We start from the raw sequence: 21,990 nt of genomic DNA on the forward strand, positions 1-21,990 counted from the left end.
ACATTACCCAGGTTGAGTCAGAATGGATGTGGAGAATTGAGAAACATCCATTTTCGATGTTTCTCGAAAATGTGTGTGTTTAGGGTTCTTTTCCTGCTGGAAAGTAAAACTCCATCCCAGTTCTCCAGCAGGTTTTATTCCATGATTGCTCTGCAGTGAGCTCTAGTTACCTCCACACATGGAAGGCATTCCCACAGCATAATGCAGCCATCTCCATAGAGGACTTTATGATGGTGGGTTCAGGTTGATACTTTCCAGCCATGCAGCATTTTTCATGTGTCATCCCTGACGTGCTTGGTGTGCGTCTTAGTTCTTGTGATGTTCATTTATGTTTTGTATTGGACCTCTGAGATCAAAACAGATTTATTAATACTGAGAATACATTACAGACTAGAAAGGATTTTATTTAAGGGTATCAGAATGAAAATGGCTGGATATTAGATTAAACCATTCCGTTCATACTTTTATTTAAAGAAAATGTTTGAAAACAACATATCATTTTCATTTCACTTGACATGTGCTACTTTCCTTTGATTTATCACATCATACAATTCAGATAAAATTATGACATGTGTGGCTGTAGCATAAAAAGCAAAAATTAAACTGCTTGTTTGCTCTGTTTATAAATTTCAGATTATTTATGCCCCTTGTCTTCCAGTGGGTGCAACCAGAACCAATCACATAAACACACCAAAAATTGTGTTGACAGTTCAAATTTCATGTTGTTTATGTATGTAATAAGGATGAATTTTTATGAGGAATACGCTGCCCTATTATGCAGCAAGCAGCAAATAAGGCTCCCTCTGCCAGATGAAATAATGTCCAGAACCCTAAAACCCATCCAACATGAGATATCAGTTCTGCCGCTCTGTGAATGTTTAGATATTTCATAGTTTTTTGCATGTTACTTCAACATTTTGTATGCTTTAAAAGATAAGAATCTGAATATGAATGTACACAAAAAAAATCCATGACTTTCAAATATGCATGCAAAGAAATAGATGATGTATGTGTATATATATAAATATGTTTTATATTTGTTTTTTCCTCTTCAGTAGGTTTAGCCCAATAATAGCTGATTCATCACAATTACTTCCTGAGTGGACGGCCATCCTGAGCTGACAAATCTGCAGAGCATTACCCAATAAAGGTGGTAATGGGAAACCACCCACTACTCCACTCGGCCTCCATTTCGGCACTCCGCAAATTCACTCATTCCTATAATATCGTTCCTCATCGGCAGCCTAATGATGATTTATAGCCCATTCAGGGCAGCGAGTGCGTTGTGGAGCTGGGATGGTTTACGCTGCTCAGCAGGACCAGCGTTTTAGCCCCAAGGTGAGAACAGTTCATTTCAGCCTGCAGAGCAGAGAGCTATGGGCAGAGAGCAAACAGTCAGAGGGAAGCAGATGGAGCTGCAGCCATTCCCATCACCTCTTCAAATCTGTCTGACCAGAAAGAGTTTTATGTTTTCAATTTACCTTAGCTTTAAAAATTGGTAGGTATTGTGAGGAAGCTCACCTCGCTGCTGGGGGAACGTGTGGGGTGTTTCAATTGGGCTCAACTGAGACATACCATGAAGACACGTGGCTACAGGTCAAAGCTGACACTCAGGTTCATATTGTGCTTTTATTATTGTTGTGGGGGTCTTCTGCACACCTCCATCCTCATCCTGTCAAACAGATTCAGAACAGAGCACACTCACAAGATATTTAAGATAATGACAATGACAATGAGTTGTTATTATTACACCAAATAAATCATTCTGAATGTGTTTCTCTGAGTTTGGTTCAGATTATCTGTTGCAGTAATAACACTGAAAAGTCTTCAGTAGATTACTTTGTTGTTATACGAGCCGCAAAACAAACATGTGCACAATAAGGCTTTTTATCTTAAAAGATTAGAGGAATTGAGCTTTTTCCACAATATTTTGTTCAAAGATTGATAGAGCTCTAATGTCCTATGAAATCCAGTTTGTATTATCAAAAAGATAAATGTGAATTTGTTATCTATAAGTCTCTATTCCTGCCAAGATACATTCGAATATTGCTCCCAATGAGACCATTTCCCTCCCTCTGTTTGGTATGGATTCAACAAAGCAGACATTATGTGCTAATTATCAGCTTTATAGGTTTTGGCAGAGAATTGAATTGGTGTGTTTCTGAAAAGTCTTAACTGTTCATTTTAGGGGATTTTTTATGCAGATCAAGCAATATTTCCCAATATTTGTTTTGGCTGAGGAAATGTGCTTGCCAGGACTCCAAACTAATAAGTTCTTGGTAGAAGGATTTTTGTCTTTTGTGCAAGTGAAATCTTACATGCAATGAAAGTCAGGTCTAATTCTATGTCATTAGCTGCTGATTTTCTTCCTGCCTGCCAGTTGGTGGTTATTGTTCAGGCAGTACGTGGGTGGGCAAAAGGAGGTGTTGGTATTATTCGAGGCTGGTAATTTATGTCTCCAGCTGCTGTCTCTGTCTCCCCAGGTGGACATCTTGATTTCTCAGCAGTGCATCTAATTAGAGGGAGAAAAACACATGTCCAAGGGAGATGCATTCGGAGAGAGGACACATTTTCTCAAGCAGATGTGGAGACATAAATTAACCATCTTGACCAAAAAAAGCTATAATAGAAAACCTCCACTAAGTGCTGATGAGAGCACTCTGTCTGTTACAGTATACTACTCTGACATTACTTTATCAAAATCACTAACATACCCCTGTAATAAAGTCCACTGATGAAATGTTTGCTCTCCCTGGAACAGGGTCTCAACCTGTGGAGGCGGATAGATCCTCATCTGAAGACCAGGTAGATCAGAAGTGGTGCAGCTAATGATCAGAGAGTGACAGGAAGATACACGGAGTCTGTGTGATGATAGAGTGCTGTTGTATTTCAGTCCATAATTCCATTTCCTGATCTTCCATTTCCTGCATTCAATGGTACGTTTTCAAATGAATCAGATGGAGGGGTGGTCTATTCTGAATGGATCAGGGTTCAACATCTTTATTTTAGCAGTGGATGCAAGCAGGCTTAGTGGGAAGCCTGTGATGATGAAGGTTTAGGGGTTCCAAATGTTTTACAGCTCTGGAAAATCCTGATTTGGGATGTTTTTTATTACTGGGGGAAAAAATATGTATCATCATTTCTTGGAAAGAACAAAGAACTGATCATATTTAACTTGGTGATTTGGAGTCCAGTCAGTTGAGGATGTGGGAAGACACGGGATGAAAATCAGTGTCTTCCAACATAAGTTAAACCATCTTACTATATACATTTAACTTTAAACGTATGAGGCATGTTTGGAAGGAGGATCTGGATTAGGATTGGAAGGAAAGTTTCAATTAGTGTTGGAAATAGGGTTGGATTTCGGGTTTGAATGAGGGTTGGAAAGACCCCCAGTGCTTTCTTAGAGACCAGAACAACCCATGTTTTTTCTGAAGACCGAGTATAATGCAAGCTAAAACTTGAAGAAGGATTGTATCTCCCTGAATAAACAGAAGTAGCTGAAGGATTTTAAAGTTTGAATGGCAGTTCTAACTGAAAGTTTGTGGAAGTAGTTAGCCATGATAGAGCGCAAAGTTTTTAGCAGAATTTGTCAGAAATTATGGGATTTTCCATTCATTTCAAAGGGACCCAAAAAGCTCAATATTTTATAAACTGTAGAAGATATAAATAACAAAGGACAAAGACAGAATGTCCTGGATGAGCAGAATATGGTAAAAGTTTAATGGTTGAAACAGCACAAAGTATGCAGAAGTAGTTAAGTGGTGAAAAGTGTATAGGGAAAAAATGTGAAGGATCTCAAGAATGTGAATGCCTACAGCTCTCAGCTTATTCTCACACTAACAAGAGACTAAGCTGAAATGCACAGTCAGAGCACAACAATAAGAAAAGCTAAACACAAAGAAAAATAACTAACACGACATCACTGAACCTTTATATAACAGCAGCTCTAGTCTGCAATCATGCACTAAAAATTTAGGCTTGGTCCTGTTGTTGAAGAGAAGGGAATCATAAGTGTTTGCTGGTGTTCAGGATGTTATGCTCTTCTGCTGACCTGGTAAATAAAGGTTACTTTATAAATGTTGACCAGGCTGCAGCTCTGTAATTGGTCATATAGATGAAAAAAACAAACAAAGAGACCTTGGAGTTTATCTTCAAAGCTATGCGCCCTTTCTTAAAGATTTTTTGAAAGAAATTCAAAGGAAGATGTTTTGTTAGCGCATGGGCTGCTCCTGTGTGAGGTAAGACATCTGCTGGCTAAAATAAAAAGCTGTTTGCTTTTCTGACATTGAGTCAGGTCTGCTAAATACTGGCATTAAACTTCATCAAAATTATAATGTATCTGTACTTATACATTTCCAAATGTATTCCATAAAGAAAACATCAGGTGTGGAGATGAAAATGCAACATAATTTCATTCCTGCATCTCTTTATGCAGTTGTATAATGTGGCTTTGATGAATATTGATGCTTCTAGTTAAAATGTGTTTTTAGAGATTAAAATAATATAGTTGAAGAGCAAATTCTTCAGGTTTGTACAGAAATGTTTTAATAATTTTAAAGCACATTCAACTAAGTAATCGTAGCAGATGTTACCAAAACAATTATTGATACTCTAAAGACAAAGTACTTATGACAGTAGCTACACATCTCAAACAAGTTAAACAAAACAATTGGCTTTGTCATGAGGCGTTTTGAAGACTCTCTTGATTACTTGGTCAAAATGAAATAGTATTTTTTATAAACATTGGTAAAAACTGGTTATCTAATGAATTAATCACTGGTGCGACAAACAGTGTGTGCAATTTGAGTTATATTTTGGACTATTTGACAACTATTTTGGAAGATTCTCAAAATGACATTTTTGTATTTATGTTTGTTTAATTCTGCACTTGTTGCTTTGGTTTTCTCCCAAAAGCGAGGAGCAGTTTTCAGGGACGTTGTAATACGTCACAGTAATTCACCAGAACAAACAAAATTCACAGTTAGTTCGAACACAGATAAAACCAGGAGGGATCAGTATATAACCGAGGGAACTTGCATGATGGTCAGAAAAAGTGCTTTGACAGAATGTTATAATGTTTTCATCAAATTACTAGGAGCAGAAAACATCAGGGCCAAATGATCACATATTGTTCAGTGTTTGCAGATGCATGCAAACCCATAAGTGTTTAAGCAAAGAACTAAAACACAAAACCTAGCATAGAAATGCTTAATCTAAAAATTGACTAAACTATATATATTTATACTGTGTTTCAACCAATCTGGTCTGTTATGTTTTTGTGTGATGAAACAGGTTTAACTGAGGTAATAAATATTTACCTAGAAACATATGAGTTTCTGTATAGGTGCTTTACTTGTAATGATTTTCTTTCAGACTTGGCTCTTGATTCTGGTTCAGCTATTTCAAAACTTCTTTTTTTTTTGTCTGTAACAATCATGAGTGGACTCACTCTGATTTGGAGGGGGAATATCCTCTTTAGCCACAAGTTACTTGCAGGTAATTTATGTATGGGGTTCTCCGGTTTCCACCCGTTGTGTAAAAGACTGCATGATAGATTAATTGGCGTCTCTACATTGCACTTAAGAGTGAGTGTATGTTGAATAGTTGTGTGTCTCTGTGTTTCCCTTGTCTATTACTTTGATGGACTGGCAACTTGTTCAGGATTTTCCCTGCCTCTTGTGCATTTGACTGATGTAAATAGGCACCAGTCCTCCAGGGAGACAAGCAGATACAGAAAACAGATGGACGAGCTCTTGTTTAAATAACAACAACCTGGCATTAAATTATGTGTTTATACATTTGTTTCTCTTCTAAAAGTGTGCTCAAAATATACATGAATGTTGGACTTCTCTGGTGGGAACTGCCTGTAAAAATCTGGTGTTCTGTTGTTGTGATTTCTTAAATTATCACAAACTTGTAGCTCAGTTCATTATCCCCTAGTTTTAAAAGAAAAACTCTACACCACATTCTGCCAAAGTTATCAATAGTTTATTGATCTTCAGTTAAGGCAATCCATTACAAAGCATTTCACAAACCACAGTATGACGACAGTATTGTGTCCAACACTTGGTTTGGAAATTTTTTATTTTTTTTTCAGCATGCAAGTCAGAGATCAAAAGAGGTATGTAAACAACCTGGGTTAAAACAGGAGCAGTGGCAAGAAGAACCCATTCAGTATGTTTCTGATAGGAACAGAATGGAAACAAAGCTTAGATGCAACATGCCGGAAGAGGCCGTTCTCGCCGAACGGCGCCCTCTGTCACAAATAAAGTCAGTGGGAGATGCGTTAATCAGCTGAAATGAAGAGAAACCACCAAACTTCCTGCCACTTTGGCACAAACATGCACACTGTCTACAGAGGCTAAAGTTCAACAACTGAACACGTTGGCACTGGACATTCCTCATACAGGGCTTATGTACATAATTAGAGTTCAGCCTCAAAGACCAGCTAAAAAGAAATAACAAATAAAATCAACTTCCGCTAAGGAAAATAAATTGCTCTGCTGCTGAAAAATATAACTCAGAACTGTTTAATGTTTCACAATTGCATAAGAGTGATTATTGTGTCCGTGGTAGTGGTTTTTTTTTTTTATTTCCCTGTGAGAGGAAAAGAAAGCCTTAGGGAAAAGAAGAAAACCTTTTTATATTCTTAAAAGAGGTGCTCATAAATAAATAAAACATTTAATCCTACTTAAACTGATTTGGTGTCATAATGAATACATTTTTTCCCTCTGAAAGCACACCACCTCTACTTCAAATGCTTTTGCTCTCTTTTCTCAGTTTTGTCACAGACTACGACCTGCATAATGATGCTCATTTCTTTGCTTCATGCTGCTAAATGATCTTCGCATTGTGAAAAATGAAGAGTCTGACTGAAGGAAAAAAAAAACATTGTATGCAAATAAGCTATCAACATTCAAACTGTTAAATGATGATAATCTGCTATATTTCATTTCAGAAGTATAAATCAGTTTTATTTTGTAGTAAATGGCTTCTGTAGAGGTATACTGGTATTTGTAACTTATTATGTAACTTGGTAGCCTTGTTTGAGGTCAGAAGGAGAAGTTACGTTTGCGGCAGATTAAACTCTTTGTCTGCTGACGGTAAAATGTAGAAACAAAAATAAAAAAAGGTTCTGAGCAAACCCTAAGAAGTTTAGTGCCTCTGGTCTCAGTTTCTGTGGACTCATCAGACTCTTTCAGCTCTCTGAGAGCGCTTAGAGCAGCAGGAGTTAAAAAACAGCAAACGGCAAAGAAAGATCATTGCATAAACATACAAAAAAAACTGACTCACATTCTGTGATGAAGCAATAAACCTGTGTAAACATTGGTTCTCCACTGTCATTCAATAATACTTTAAATCACAATAAGACAAAAAATAAATCAATTAACAAACTAAAAACCCAAACAAATATCTTAATGAAACCTATGAATGCTGTTTTTGTCCTAAAGGTGATTAATGTAAATAGCCACGGTTAAATTGTAAACAGTTCTTGGTTTTAAAAAGTGTACAGAAAGGCTTAGCAACTACTCCAAAGATTATTAGTGACGAGCTGAAGGTATAAAATATACAGAACACCAATGGAGACAGAGTGATTCAACAGCTGCCACTGTGACAGTCCTAATCTGGAGGTTTTATCATTTCCAACTATTTCAATGTATCCACATAAAACACCTGGATCAACTTAATTTGGATATGTTTTTAAAACGGTAGGCACATCTAGGTCAAGATACCGAGTGACAGGGAGAAAGTGAACTGTGGAGAGTTTCTTACGAAAAATGATGCCATCAACAAAGATGTATCAGCAACAGTCCAAAATTTTAATTTCATAACAAAAATTAACTATTGTTATTGGCAACCCTGTAAAAGTAAAAACTTGATACACGAATTACTTTTTTGGTGCATCAGCATAATCTCACAGTAAAGAATTTGGAAAAATCCAACTTTTTAAAAAGTAAAAAATAAAACAACAAAAAAAACCCAGTGACAATTTTTGCCACATCAGACATTTCCTATAAAAAACAGTAAATGGCTTTTTATTTTGCTTTACTTTTTAACATTGGTCAGTTTTAAAATAATTTATAAGTCTTCGCAAGTCAGTAAAGTATCTAAAGATGCTACAATGATTAAAGTTTTATTTTCCAACACAAACAGTGAAGATAATTATATAGATGGGTAAAGGGGAAAAAAGTATTTCAGCTTTAATAATGAATGGTGCTGTGAAGAATCCATATTAGCAATTGATCAACACTTAAAAAACTTCACTACTTCAGGTCAGTTTGGGGGTAAAATAACAGATAAATGTGTGTGGAAAAGAAGCTCATGGCCACTGCTGAGTACGGTGGAGGATCTGTTATGCTAAGGGATTGTTTCTCTTCCACATCCACTTAGAAACTTGTTAGCATGAAGGGCATTGAGGAGAGTTTCATCATTTCCGGTTTTGGACAAATCAACACCAGATACAGTAAAGCCTTCTTAGTGCAGGACTCTCTTGTAAAAGAGTCATGTAATCTCAACGAGTTTTTATCCCGGTTAATTAAAAGTAGATTAAACATAAACCATATTTTCAGTGGTATTCAGTCACTCGTCTTAATCTTTGAATGTGAGATAAAAGGTTGGATTTCTGAACATCTTTAATGTGAGATCATGCTACAGCAGTGAAAGATTCATTTATGCTTCTTACAGGCTTTTTACACAACTAAAGGATAAATAAAACAGTGTGAGCTTTAAATGGTGTCTGTGGTAGTTGGAAAAAAATACACATGGAAAAAAGTACTTATGGCGATATGGACAATAGTAGAAACAAAACACTGGATCCAGACTGAGTACAGTCAAGCTTTAGCTGAACTCAAGTCATTCAGTAATTGTTGTATTTGTTAGATATTTGAAAGAAATGTGCATATGAATGCACTTCAATTTCTGGTCAATGATTTCCGATTGTTCAGACCTCCCTCAACAACATTTAAATACATTTAAGGAAGAAATGATGGGAGCAAGTTGACATCAGAGTTTAAAATCTGAAGGATCCTCCAGATTTGCCAAAGAAAATTCCAGATAACGACATGCATTAGCAACAAATACAATGGAAATAAATAAATAGTAAGATGGCAAAAGAGTCTCACTTAAGTACAATTTATTTCTTTGCATACAGATAATGTATGAGGATGTAATGGAAATTATGCAGTTATTCTTATGTAAACATCCTGCTCAATATGGTAAGTAAAATATAGTTTAATATATAAGAATATTAAGCATTATACATACCTAAATAATAATTTTGTCTAAAATACTAGAGAATATTAAAGCTGTTGTAAGATGTGATTTGCCATCCTTCAAATGATTTTCATCCTGGTTTGATTTTTCAAAATAAACATATTTAACTTAATAATATGAGGACTTTGTGCTTTTGTTTTGACACTAATTAGTGCATTCTGTTTATATAAAGATTAGAAATGCATATAAGACATGAAAAATCTGGATGGCGGTAGATTATGTTACAGCTTACAGTCAAAAAATTTCCTGTGAGCGAAAATGATTCCTACATTGTTAGATTTTTATCCCATGCTTCTATGTTACAGGCTTTATCAAAGTAGAAATGGTAGTAGAAATGATAGTTTTCCTTATGCTAATCACAAAATATAAGATGGAAAACTACAGGATATATATTTCTATACGACTTCAATCCCCCAACCCAATAAAATCTCTGCGAAACAATAAATTATTTCTGCAATAAATAAATAAAAACTGGTATTCATAAGGGATCCCTAGATTAACACATGAACTCCAAAAAGGTATCACAGACAAAATACATCCTAATATGTGTACGCCTTCAGAAAGGCCTCTCTCTACAGGTTTCCATTACATCACCACTTTGACAGGTTGGACAGCAAACATCTAAATCTTCCCTTTACATGGTTCTCCTCTCGGTGCTCTCAGAGAGAAAAATAAAACCCTCTTATTACCAACAAGTTCCTCTACAGCTGTCTCTCTGCTCTGGCTCTTCATAGAGTTTTATTGTTTCACTGGGGTAAAAGTGCCTGGAAATCATTCCCACTTTCTGCTCATAAGGGTTGTTTGCATTAATGTGAAACCTGCCCCGGCCAAGGCGGTGCCGTGTCGGAGGCGGGGATCAAACAGACTCCGTCTCGGGCTGCTTGCAGGATGAGTACGGTGGGGGGACGGGGTTGGGCTTAATGGCTCTGCTCTTCATGTAGGAGATCAGCTGGTCCGGGATCTCAGCCAGAACGTCTTTGGCCAGCCGGGCCATGCTGAGGACGTGGTTACCTGTGCGGTCCATGTAGTCTCTGAATGGTACGAACTGTGACATGAGACAATAAATCATCTTTTTATTTTTTATTATTTTAAAAAAAATAAATAAAAGTTCCTTCCAGTAGGTCAAGTCTTTCTGTACCTATTAGAACCTCATGATACTGAATAGTGAATAAAAAGAAAAGAGAATAGCCTAAATCAGGGGTGCTCAAGTCCAGCCCTCGAGAGCTACCATCCTGCAACTTTCAGGTGTATTCGTGCTCCAACACAACTGAATCAAATGAATGGTTCATTACCAGGTCTGCTCAGAGTTGATCCTGGTCTGTTGGAGTAAGGATGCTTCTAAAAGTTGCAGGATGGTGGCTCTCGAGGACTGGACTTGAGCACCCCTGGTCTAAATTATTTCCCTCTCAGGGCAACAGAATCACACAGGACAAAATACCAATCACACACTCACTCAAACCCAAGAACAATTTAGAGTAACCAATTCATTTTTGGACTCTGGGAGGAACCTGGAGAAAACTCTCAGAACATGGCCAGGATTTCAACCCAGAACCTTATTGCTGCAAGGCAACACTGCTTACTACTGCCCCATGGTGTTTCATGCAGCATAATTCTTTTTAAGAGTATAAATCCATTATGTTTTTAGGTTTTACACAATTTGGACTAAAATTAATCTTAGCATAAATTGATTCGAATCCTCTCTATCACTTCTTCCTATGTCCAAACATTAGTGAAGCTGTGGTTTCCTGCTGAGGATGAGAGAAGTGATTTTGAGAGAAACTAAACATTTGGTTACTTATATTATTAAAAAACACAGACAAAACCTAAATTTCAAATAGTTTAAATAACTTTTCTTCAGAGACCTTTTCAAGGTTTTTGTTTGAAATCTCAAAATTCTAGAAACTGGAAACATGCGAGACACTTTTACAACTTAATGCATTAATATATTTAGTGAATGTTGCATTTTTTAATGTGGCTCTACTAAACTTTTAACCTAAAATATAGGATTTTAATAAATAAAAGGAAACCCAATATAACATCCTGTTACCCAAAAAAGCACGCAAAGTAAATTGGACGCATATGACTGTCTTATTTTTTTTATATTTGTCTCCAAAGTTGACATTTTTAAATGAGAAAAGCCCTTCTATATGTGAAGCCTGAGTCATTCACATAATGATATCTGCAAGAGCTTAAGCAGAAGAAATCCAATTTCTTTGTGCTTAAGCTCCTCAGGTTGAAGTAAGCTGTAATGGAAATAACTGTCATGAAGACAATGCTCTGAATGAACTCATGTAAATGCATACATACTCCAAAACAAACAAATACGTTTATTTTACTGTATTTTTCATGAAAAATAAACAAGAAAATTAAAAACAATTACAATATTTTTTGTAAACATTTTTAAGTATTACAGGGACTCAACATTAAACATTTCTTACCTGCACAATGTCTCTCTCTGCCAACTTTCCTCGTGATGAGATTCTGACATCATCACCATCCAGTTCAACCATTGCTACAGAGACAAAAATATCTTAATCACATAATCCCAACTAAGATGTGGTGCTAAATGGATACACATCTGTTTTGTTGAATGAGACTTTAAGAAAGTCTAAATTATGTTTATACAGAGAATGATGATTCTTGTAGGAAACAAGAATCATCATTTTCATCCTTCTGATAGCTCAGAAGTCCATTAAAGAGCCAATACAAAGTCACACAAAAACAATATTTTCCTTTTTTTTAATTTTCTCACCATCAAACTCCGCTTGGCCAACTCCGACAATGATGATAGACATCGGGAGTTTTGCAGCCTGTCATAAAAACAAAAGAATCATCATCAGTCAGTCTTTGTATTAGGAGGAGATACATTAACAAGTATGTAATTTTCAACTGGAGCACATCCATTTCATATCTCATTATGCAGCACCGCGTTGAGAGGAAACATTATTCAGTTTGATTCATGCAAAATCCTGCTGAACATTTTAACTAACAGCCATACACAGTGTTTAATTTACATGCCATGCTGCCAACGTCAGCAAAGCTATTTAAATCTGCAGCGCAGAACCGGCGCACTTTCATTATGTTCAGATCGTCTCCGACCAAGTTTATTTGGCTTTTCAACATCAGTGTTTGACAGAGTTTACAAGTTTTGAATCTATTTCTTGTCCATCTCATCCATCCATCAATCTAAATGAAAAGCAACATAACCTCAAAGTAACAACTTCAAATGAGTCGATGTTCAAATCCTAAACATACATCTACAGCATTTATATATGTTTTATCTGACCCTCATTTTACCAGGAAGTCCCTTGCAATAGGAGCTCTGTTTAAGAGAGATGTGGCAAAAAGGCACACCAGTAGAACATACAAAAATAAATAAATAAGTTAAGCTGATGTAGATTCTCAGGCATCCAGGACATGACAAGTGCTGGAAGGCACGTGAGCTTCTTCCCTTGTTTCTTGAAGATGTTTTGCCTCTGGTACAGCACTTAGGAATGTCCCGCCCTGGATGATTGAGAGTCTGCACCTGGGTGCCGCTGTATGCACTTTGGGAAAAACACCTCAGGAATGATCAAATCAGAAGTGAGGCAGGCTTTTGGATGCAAGAATAAGAGCATAATATTGACCCAAAAGGGAGACATAATTCAAACATTGCAGGTATAAAATGTGAGTAGCCATTTAAAAAAAAAAAAAAACCTACACGTATCACTTTGTCTGACATACTTCATTTATTATTCTAGAGAAATGCACCACAGTCTGCTTTATGAAACACCCAATGACGCCTGTATGGTCAACCCCAGCCTAAACAAAAATTCAATCTTAACACAGAAGTTTAATGCAGATCATATTCTGAGCTGTGGTGCAGAGCTACATGCACTTAAACCACAGCACTGATGTTCAAAATATGAAAGCTCTGGCATGAATGAATGATATGTGCTTGTGGTAAAAATGCATTTGCAGGGTGAAAGTGGGTCAGGCTTCCTGGAAAAACCTCCCCCAGGGAGAGGTCCGTCACAGATAGGAGTAAATAGACTTTGGAGGACCAACCCCTTCACGGTCTTTATCAATTTTCCTCCCTCCAACTCTTTTTTCCATTTTTATCTTTTCTGCTTCATTTGTTCCTCAAGAACTTTCCCACTTGCTTAAAAAAAATAAAAATAAAAACATATTCAATTTGCCTCCTTTCCCCCTTCAGGTCCCACAAGCACATACTGTACCTATAAATGCCAGATCAAATCCTCCTTTCAGAGTTGAATTATTCAGTCTACACCATTTGTTACTTTGCTTGTATGGTAAAGTCACTCAGGGGAGCTCAATCCAACACGAATTCAGATTCACAAGGTTAATCTGAAGATACACCAACTACGATAACAAACATCCAAAACAGAAGTACAGACCAACTGTGATAAGACTGTATTCTTTAGTTTGTAATGTGTATTTCTATATCAAACAAATATGTTTAATTCTAGCTTGAACTAAAAACCTGTGAGGACATTTGAAGAAGATAAAAAGAAAAAATAACATCAGTGGAATTAAGGTGCAGTCATTCTGTAAAAAACAGAAAAGCACAGACACTATTGGCTTCTTTAAAGAAAAATTGAAAACCTTTTTAGATTCTGATTAATAAACTATTTTCCTGTTTAAGGTGTTATGTTGAAGACTATTTTTGGATTTAAATTTGCAGTGAATACATGTTTTAATATTTCTTGCTGTTATAAAATACTTTCAGGTGTTTCACAAATTAAGTTTTCCTTTAAATGTTCTTAAAGGTCTAAGTCATTTTCTTTCCTTTTATGGCGAGTAAAGCTCTCTGATTTTTTTTGTGCATGCATAGTGCTATAAAAATAAACCTGTCTTACCTTTTAATAGCTTTCTCGTAAAGTCTGCTTGAGGAAAACCACTGACTGCCATTATGCTGCTTGAAGCGCAAGGAGACTAATTAAAGAAACAGGCTTTGTTAAACCGTAGTGGCTCGGATCAGTTTATTTGATTCACTTGATGGAAAATATATAATGTGAAATTTTTCTATTCCTATTTTTCCTTTATAGGAAACCCACTTTATTTTGTCCATTTTAAATGTCCTTCTCAAATTTGGTATTTTTTAAAAAATATGAGAACATGTATTTGTGAAGTCCCTCAGATTGCATAATTCTGAAAATAAAATGTTAGAGGTTTTGACAGGTGCATCTTAACAAAATACCTCATGTATTGCTAAATTCATTCATATATTATCTAGATCAATTACACACATTTTCAGTGTTTATTTCTTTCAATTTCTTTCAGGCAAAGCTGCAGATGGGGAGAGACCCAGGTGTTTTCAGTAAATGGGCTTCAGGTGTCCAATTCCCACTGCTTAGCCTCTCTGAAATATCTTACCTGCGCTAAGGAGAAAGAGAACTGAACATTTCCTCAGTGGCCCATAATCAAACTAAAAAATAACTTTCAGATAAAAGTCGAATTTGCAATTTATTTGGAAATCAAGTGGGGAGATCAATAATTCAGTTTGCTTTAAGTCCAGTGTGAAGTCCATTCAGCGTTAAATTTAATAGCCTTGTCCAAAGTCAGGATCGCCTTCTACCAGGAACAGAGCACTTCATCCTTCCCTCTGCAGAACAATTTGATGAAGATAATGATTTTATTTTCCAGCAGGATTCAGCATCTGGCCCCACTGCTAAGAGTACCAACACCGGCTTTAATGACTGTGGCACTGCTATGCTAAACTGGCCGGCAGTCTTGCCTGACCCGAAACCCCACTGGGAATCTCAGCAGGAAGCAGAGAGACACCAGAGCCAATAATGCAGATGAGCGCAGGGCTGCTATTAAAGAAGCCACAGAATGATCACCTTGATGCAGTAATTCATACAAAAAGAGTATGAACAAGTATTGTTGCGTATAAGCATACAGTACACAGACTCTGAATCATCTTTTTTAATATTCAAATTTTCATTTCAATGAACTGATTTTTGGGTTTCATTATCCATAAGTCATAATCGTCTGTTGTTGTTTTGTTTGTTTTTTCCAGAAAAAGAAAAAAACACTGGAAATATATTTATGTGTGTGTAATAAATATACATATCACCTCTTTAGGTGAATTACTGAAACAAACCTGGATACTGAGATAAACCCAGGAAAACCTACTGTTTATTTATCTTGTATAATTTCATTAAATTCCTCATGAATACTTTTCAGTGATAAATGGTCCAAAAATAAAACCACTTGTAAGCTTTCATTTTTATAAATGAATATCTTAAAACTTCAATTAAGTTAATTCGGTTTTGCCTACATGGATTTACAAGACAACTGGGCAGCAATTTCACTCGTCATTGGCTTCATACTTATTTCAAGTAAAACTTGCCAGGTATCCTTGCAAATATTTTGAGTGCACAGATTGTGCAGTTGCATAAGTCATAATGTAGAGACATCATTTAGGAGCATACCTACTACAAAATATGCATGAACCAGAAGCAAATGTCAAAGTAATGACTTGATAAAAACATAATGCTTAATGTTACATTAGGAAGATAAACTGACGTATCACTTGGCCCGGCATGCTAAATGCTTGAAGTGGCAGATATTAAAAGGTTAACCAACACATGTGTTCTGATTCCTGGTGGTGATGGTGAGATGAGTACCGAGTTCAGACAATGAATACAATAATTTTATAACAAAACGTTACTCACTCTGTTCATATGTAGTAGCACATCACAAATATTACACCGTTCATTTTGACAGATACATAAAAATGGGGGTTTAATAGATTTGACATTATTGCTGTTTCACAAAATCCTCAAATTTAGGCCAACATATTACGCATTTACAAGGTACCAACATATGTAGCAGGAAAAAAAAACATTGTGACAGCAGCTTTAGTCAGTATCAGCTATGATCTAAAATGTCAAAAATATTTTTAAAAACATATTGCGGAGGTTTTAGATGTAATCAAGTCCTTTCTTTGTGGTTCATCTCTGCAGAACGAAGCCTGGATGCAAAAGGATATCCAGGCTTTAGCTCTGCAGACGGTAGAGGGAGAGTCCTGGCTCCAGCGGGAGTGAGTGAACTCAGGTTGCACAGAGAGCAGAGCAGCAGACAAGATCTTAAAAGGAAGGTGTGGCTGTTCGAAAGTTTTGATTAACAGTCGCAAATTCCCTTTAAACCCAGTCTGCTGGGGGTCAGAGCTGTGTTGCTGGGGAGCGTTTACCTGGTCGACGATTATTCCTGTACAAACTTCATCCCGAAATCAGTTTTGTAATCAAAATACAATAGACATCCAGAAAAAAACGCAAATCAAAAACAAATTAGAATCAAGTAGTTTTTACAAAGTTGCTTAAATTGATCAGCAGTGTGAAGGGGAACTATTGGAAAGTGCATTGAAGTCCAGAGTGGGAGAAGTAGCAGAGCACCTGCTAAAAATCCTCCTATTGGTGTACAAACTCTGAAAGTAACAGAAAAGCCTGAGAGCTGCACCAAAGTAAACTAAAAGCACCTGAAATGCCACAGCACAGCCGAACACATCAACATCCTCCAGCTAGCGTGGAGCAGCACTTACATTCACTATGGCCTCCTTGGTCTGAGCCATATCCGATATAACTCCATCTGTAATGATGAGCAGGACGAAGTACTGAGATCCGTCCTGCACGGCTGCTGCATACCTGGGTCAGAGGAATGAAGAGCAGAATGTGAGCAGCACCAAAATAAAGTGGAGCTTGAGTAATGGTTAAAAGAGCTGCATGTGATAGGCTGTAGACTGATCGCTGAGATTGACAGAAACAACCGAGAGAAACATCCGAAGTAACCGAGAAGTAACCACTGTGTCAACTATATCAAGAAATGCAATAAAAAAAAAAAAACATGTCACTGCACTGAGAGCGTGACACAAAAACATAATATAAAAAGCTAAAATATTCTGTATAGCTTCTTACGTCTCGGCGGTCTTTACAGATAGTATTACAGAACCCATCAGAGAGATACCACTGTGAGGCTGTCCTAGTTTTAAATGCCCATCGCTGGCTTCCACATGAATAATTTATTAAACTGTTTATGCGATCTCAGCAGCCTTATTCTTTCAGTACATTATTGATCGCCCAACACCTATAAGATCAACTTTGATGAGCCAGAGGAGGAAAAACAACAAAAAGCATCATTGCAGGTTCCAAGGACAGGTCAAAGGTGAAGCCGTCATGCTGACCACTCCCCTCCCACCAGCTTGAGAAATTTAGCTGCGAGATGCTGACATTTTAATCAGAGAGCGTGCCCGTCGGTGGCAGCAGCGTGAGCAATGAACAGCTTAAAGATTAAAGAGACATTTGACCTCCTCGACTTCTTGACAATAACTTCGGACACATTCAGTGGACAATTTTAAGAATATCACCACAAGGATAAACAGATTCCTTCATTTATCATACTGCAAATGACAATATTAAAAGTATGAACCATTTATCACCCTGTTTTATATTATGAAACAGCTTGAGTCGTACATCAATGTTATTTAAACCTTTAACACCATAAACTGCTTTATTCAGCCACATAAAAAAATGCATATCCTTCTGCAACAGATGTGACAGCATGTGTCTTCTCATGTACAATGAGAAGTTATTCTTCTCTTCTCTGGCTTCAGGACGGCTTGTTTTGATTCAGCGTCTCTTTTAAATGTGAACTGCGTTTGTGAAATAGGATTTATTCCACTCAAATTTACACATATTAGCCTTGGAGAGGCTAAAAGAAAAGTAGAACTTTATGATGAATTTCATTAGCCTTGAATCAAGACTATTCAACGCTGTAATGTGACGTTTTAATATGTATAAAAGCCTTCTGGGCTGTTTTTTATGCCTACATTTCGGTGCGTGGTATACAGTAACATGGCCTTTGGGGGATTTCGTTCTTGTAGGCTTTAGATTCATTTGCCCTGCCGGTTCTGCTTTTAGAGTTGACAGCACCCTAATATTCATAGTTGAGTTTATGACTGATTTTAAAGTCTCTTGTATGTTTGATGCTAAAATACACAAGCCACAACATGTAAATGAAACTAACACTGATTATTGTTGGAGCAAATTGTTGAACTATTAAAACAACATTGTTTTGTGGTGCGATGTTTAGTTATTATTGGCTTGTGGCTTCTGGTAAACTAAGTGATAGCTACCATTATGAACTGTTTTGTGCTCAATTGCTTTTAAATGAACACATTCGTCTGTGGCATTAACTTTTGAGAGAACGTTAAACACATTTTAATTGCTTCTCCATTGAATTACTAACTTATTGTGGTGGAGGGCTTTGAGCTTCCATATGATCCTGAGGGCAATGTTGCTCTGGGCTTCAGCCTGTGGCAAATTGGAGTCGGACCAAAAGCGATTCAATTATCTCGATTAAAGGGCAGACCACAAGAAGAGGTCAGCCTTTCCCTGGACATGGAGACCAGGGCATCCTCCTGGAGTCGGGCCTGGTGATGCTTCCTGGGTTTTGGCTCAGCCTGAAGAAGTTACAAGAACAAATCTCCAAGTGGCCCATCACCTGCAGGGGCATGCTGGTTCTGAATATGTGTGGAGTTTTGTCATTGGATTTTTGAGCTAGGAGTGGGATGTCCAGAAAAAGAACATTCTTGAGCACAACATTGTTCACAAGTATATTTTGTAATTAATTACCTTGAAGCATTGATTTTGTAATTGGGACATCAGAACTGCACTGCTTTGTCTTGAACATTCAAGCACAGAGAAGGGCAAAGCTGTCACCGCCCTTTTTTTTTTTTACAGATCTCTCAAGGTTTCCCCCAGAAAACTTGTTAAGCCTGGTGGTAGAGCGCTAGAGCAGTCATTCATCCAGCAGCCTGTCGTGTTTATGAGTTAAAAAAATGTTTAAAGTTAACATGAAATTTTAAAATATCACTTGATAATTATGCGTTACTGAAGGATTGGAAGATTAACATCTGGACACCTACTATAAAGTCTTAAAAAATGCAAACATTTTATAAAGACTTAAATACATAAATAATTCTTAGCCTGGTGGGGGCACAAGTAAAGCCTGATGGCCCACCAGGCTTATAGTACACTGGATGAAACTCTGTCTGGTTAATTCAAATAAGTGGTTAGAATAAGTTCAGAGCGTCTACCTCTCACACATCTGAGAGACTTTCTTTCATGTTGTGGGCAAAGTTGGGGACATGTAATTTGAATCAGACATGTTCAAACCGTCATGAGGAGGAAGGACTTGTTCCTAAATGTTATTGTAGGGACTTTCAAACCCGGTGATGTGGACAAAGAGCTTCTTCCACAGCATCTGATAATATTCTCAGACCTGGAATTGGTTTGTCTTGTTTGTTGAATATGTCATTAAGCCCATAAATTAGAGGGCAGAGAAATTGCTTCAAAACTGGATTCATTCATAATTTATTTAAAGCTATGAATCTAATTTCTTTCAGAAGGGGTCAGTACCTCAGAAAGGAGAGATAAATTGCATGATTTCTAAAAACAAAAACATCTTACTTTATTTATTTTTTTAGTTTTATTAAACTACACATGGTTATAAAACCAAATGTGTGCATGTTTCAGATGTACTTATGACAGGTTTCTCTATGGTATTACTATTAAAAACAAATATTTCAATTAAAATCTGACCACCTTTAACAAACCTCCTGTGCTTTCTGTTTATTGAGGAACAACTAAGTTTTCATATACAGCCAGTAAATTAATTTGCTGAACTTTGACCCCTGACATTTCAATCACAATGTTAAATTAAAGCCGTTTTTCCCGCTTATTGTAAAACTCCATTATTAAATAAATAGGTTAAGTCATCAACCCTTCTAGAAGGGCAACACGACATGAAATAATTTCCCTGCAGTTCACGTGATCTTTCCTCCCACTTTCATCACTACATTATGTCTAAAAATAAAATGGTGAGCCCTCTAATATGTCGGGCCTAATGTACGCCTGATTTCCATTTCCTTTCATCTCTGCCTTACAGCTGACTGTTTCTCCATCATTAGCTCCTCTCAGTTCTGAGAGAAAACCTCCACTTGCAGACTTAATACCTCTAGTGGCGTAGTTGCCATATTTACAGACTCGCTTCCAAAGAAAAAATAACTGTGCTCAGATTTATTCGCAGAGGGAGACTTTTGTGTTCGCACCTTGCCACGTGATTAACCACAGGAGCGAAGTTGGTGGGTCCATACAGCTGAACCGTCTTAAGGCTTTGATGGTAAGCTTCGAGAATCCCCTCCATACCATTACAGTACGGGTTCTCTACATTGCCATTCTGAAAGAAGCAAAACAAATCCGTTACTGCAAGAAAAACATGGATATGATTTGAATCTGTAACAATATAAATCAGGAAATACCAAACTAATCAAAACACCATGCAAAACTGATAGATGTTAAGCCAGATACGTTGCCAATTTGCCAGCTGTTCTGTCAAGGCCTCCGAAGTTTGTTAGAGAACATTAGAAAAAGCTTCATGAAGACCAAGCAACACAGCAAAGAGGTCAGGTATAAAGTTGTGGGGATATTTTGAAGCAGGTTTTGATTAGAAATCAGTATTACAAGCTTTGAATCTCAGAGAATTCTGGATATAAAAGCAGTTCACCCAAAGTTCAGATCAATAAAGACATTGACTCTCATTTAAAATGAAAGTTATATATATTTATTTAGAAATAAAGTGGCAAATAGTACAAATAGTGCAAAAATGAAAGCTAGATTCAGTTAAAGCATTTTAGTCAGCAATAATAATTTGATTGGTGATTTAATGAGATTAATGCATACAATTTTTCAGAAGTTTAGCAATTAGCTCACAGTCTGTCATCATGTTTTTTTACACAGATATTTTCTAGTCTCCCCAAATACATTTTTGGCCGCCCACTTAGACACTGAGAAAACTAACTTCAGTTTCGTCCTTGCTGCTCGCTCAGTGTCACTGTCTCGCTGTAATGCAAATTTTCTCCACAGCCTAAAGGTCCTGAGTTTTCAAGAGCACTTCATTAAGAGTGATCTCTGTACTCTCCTGCCAGCTTTCCCTATAGACTCTGACCAGTAACACTATCCCCCGGTTACAAGGATGTTATCGATCTTTTTCCTGGCTCACTCCTCTGCAACTACACCCTACTGAGAACGAGAAAAACAAGGAAGAGCTGAGGGTCAGAGTTTAGACTGGATGAGCATCATGTGTTACCTAAAGGTTAAACTGCAGAATAGAGCAGCCATAGTCCTGTCTCAAATCTGTCAACTAGTGCTTCAGACTGTCCTCTGTTTCTTATTCTCCCTTTATCTTCTGTCTCATTGAATGATGACTCCCCTGCTCCTGTAAAGCTGTGGGGCAGACTCAGAGGGCTGACTGACATTTTTGGGGAGAATAAAAAAAAAAAAAAAGAAGATATCACAAGAGATTTTCTTGTCGAATCTCACTTCAAATGCTATCTTCCTTGACCGCGGGGCAAATTTCAAAACCCCGACACTGTGACAAATGTTCCACAAAGGGATGTAACTTTACTTTTACGCCCACTTGTGTGAATACAGCATGAAGAGAAATGAGGCTTCAATTATATGGTGAGATGAATCTTAATTTGCAAATTTTAATGGCGGCATGGAGTGATGCAGACATTACCCTGTAGACACTCCTCATTAGGCTGTACCGTGCAGCCACCGAGTGCATTAGCTGGCTGAGAGAAGCTAAATTGATTTAAGAATCCTTCAGCCCTACAGAACCTAATTTACACTACAAAGGGATGGAAATTCC

The 21,990-nt window shown here is 37.1% G+C and overlaps 1 protein-coding gene across 2 annotated transcripts in view; it reads right to left on the bottom strand.

The window, feature by feature from the left end:
- Positions 1 to 5,972: 5,972 nt before the first annotated feature.
- Positions 5,973 to 21,990, bottom strand: part of LOC102230640 (copine-5-like) — an 83,948-nt gene continuing 67,930 nt past the window's right edge. For both annotated transcript variants that reach the window (XM_014469665.2, XM_014469664.2), the window contains 5 exons: positions 20,390 to 20,517; positions 16,823 to 16,925; positions 12,029 to 12,086; positions 11,715 to 11,788; positions 5,973 to 10,321 (listed from right to left, as the gene is read on the bottom strand). In XM_014469665.2, the coding sequence (XP_014325151.1) occupies positions 10,133 to 10,321; positions 11,715 to 11,788; positions 12,029 to 12,086; positions 16,823 to 16,925; positions 20,390 to 20,517 (552 nt within the window). In that variant the 3' untranslated portion in view covers positions 5,973 to 10,132. The remainder of the gene's footprint in view (positions 10,322 to 11,714; positions 11,789 to 12,028; positions 12,087 to 16,822; positions 16,926 to 20,389; positions 20,518 to 21,990) is intronic.

The sequence above is a fragment of the Xiphophorus maculatus genome, chromosome 1, assembly GCF_002775205.1.
Source record: "Xiphophorus maculatus strain JP 163 A chromosome 1, X_maculatus-5.0-male, whole genome shotgun sequence".
In the NCBI taxonomy this organism is placed as follows: domain Eukaryota; kingdom Metazoa; phylum Chordata; class Actinopteri; order Cyprinodontiformes; family Poeciliidae; genus Xiphophorus; species Xiphophorus maculatus.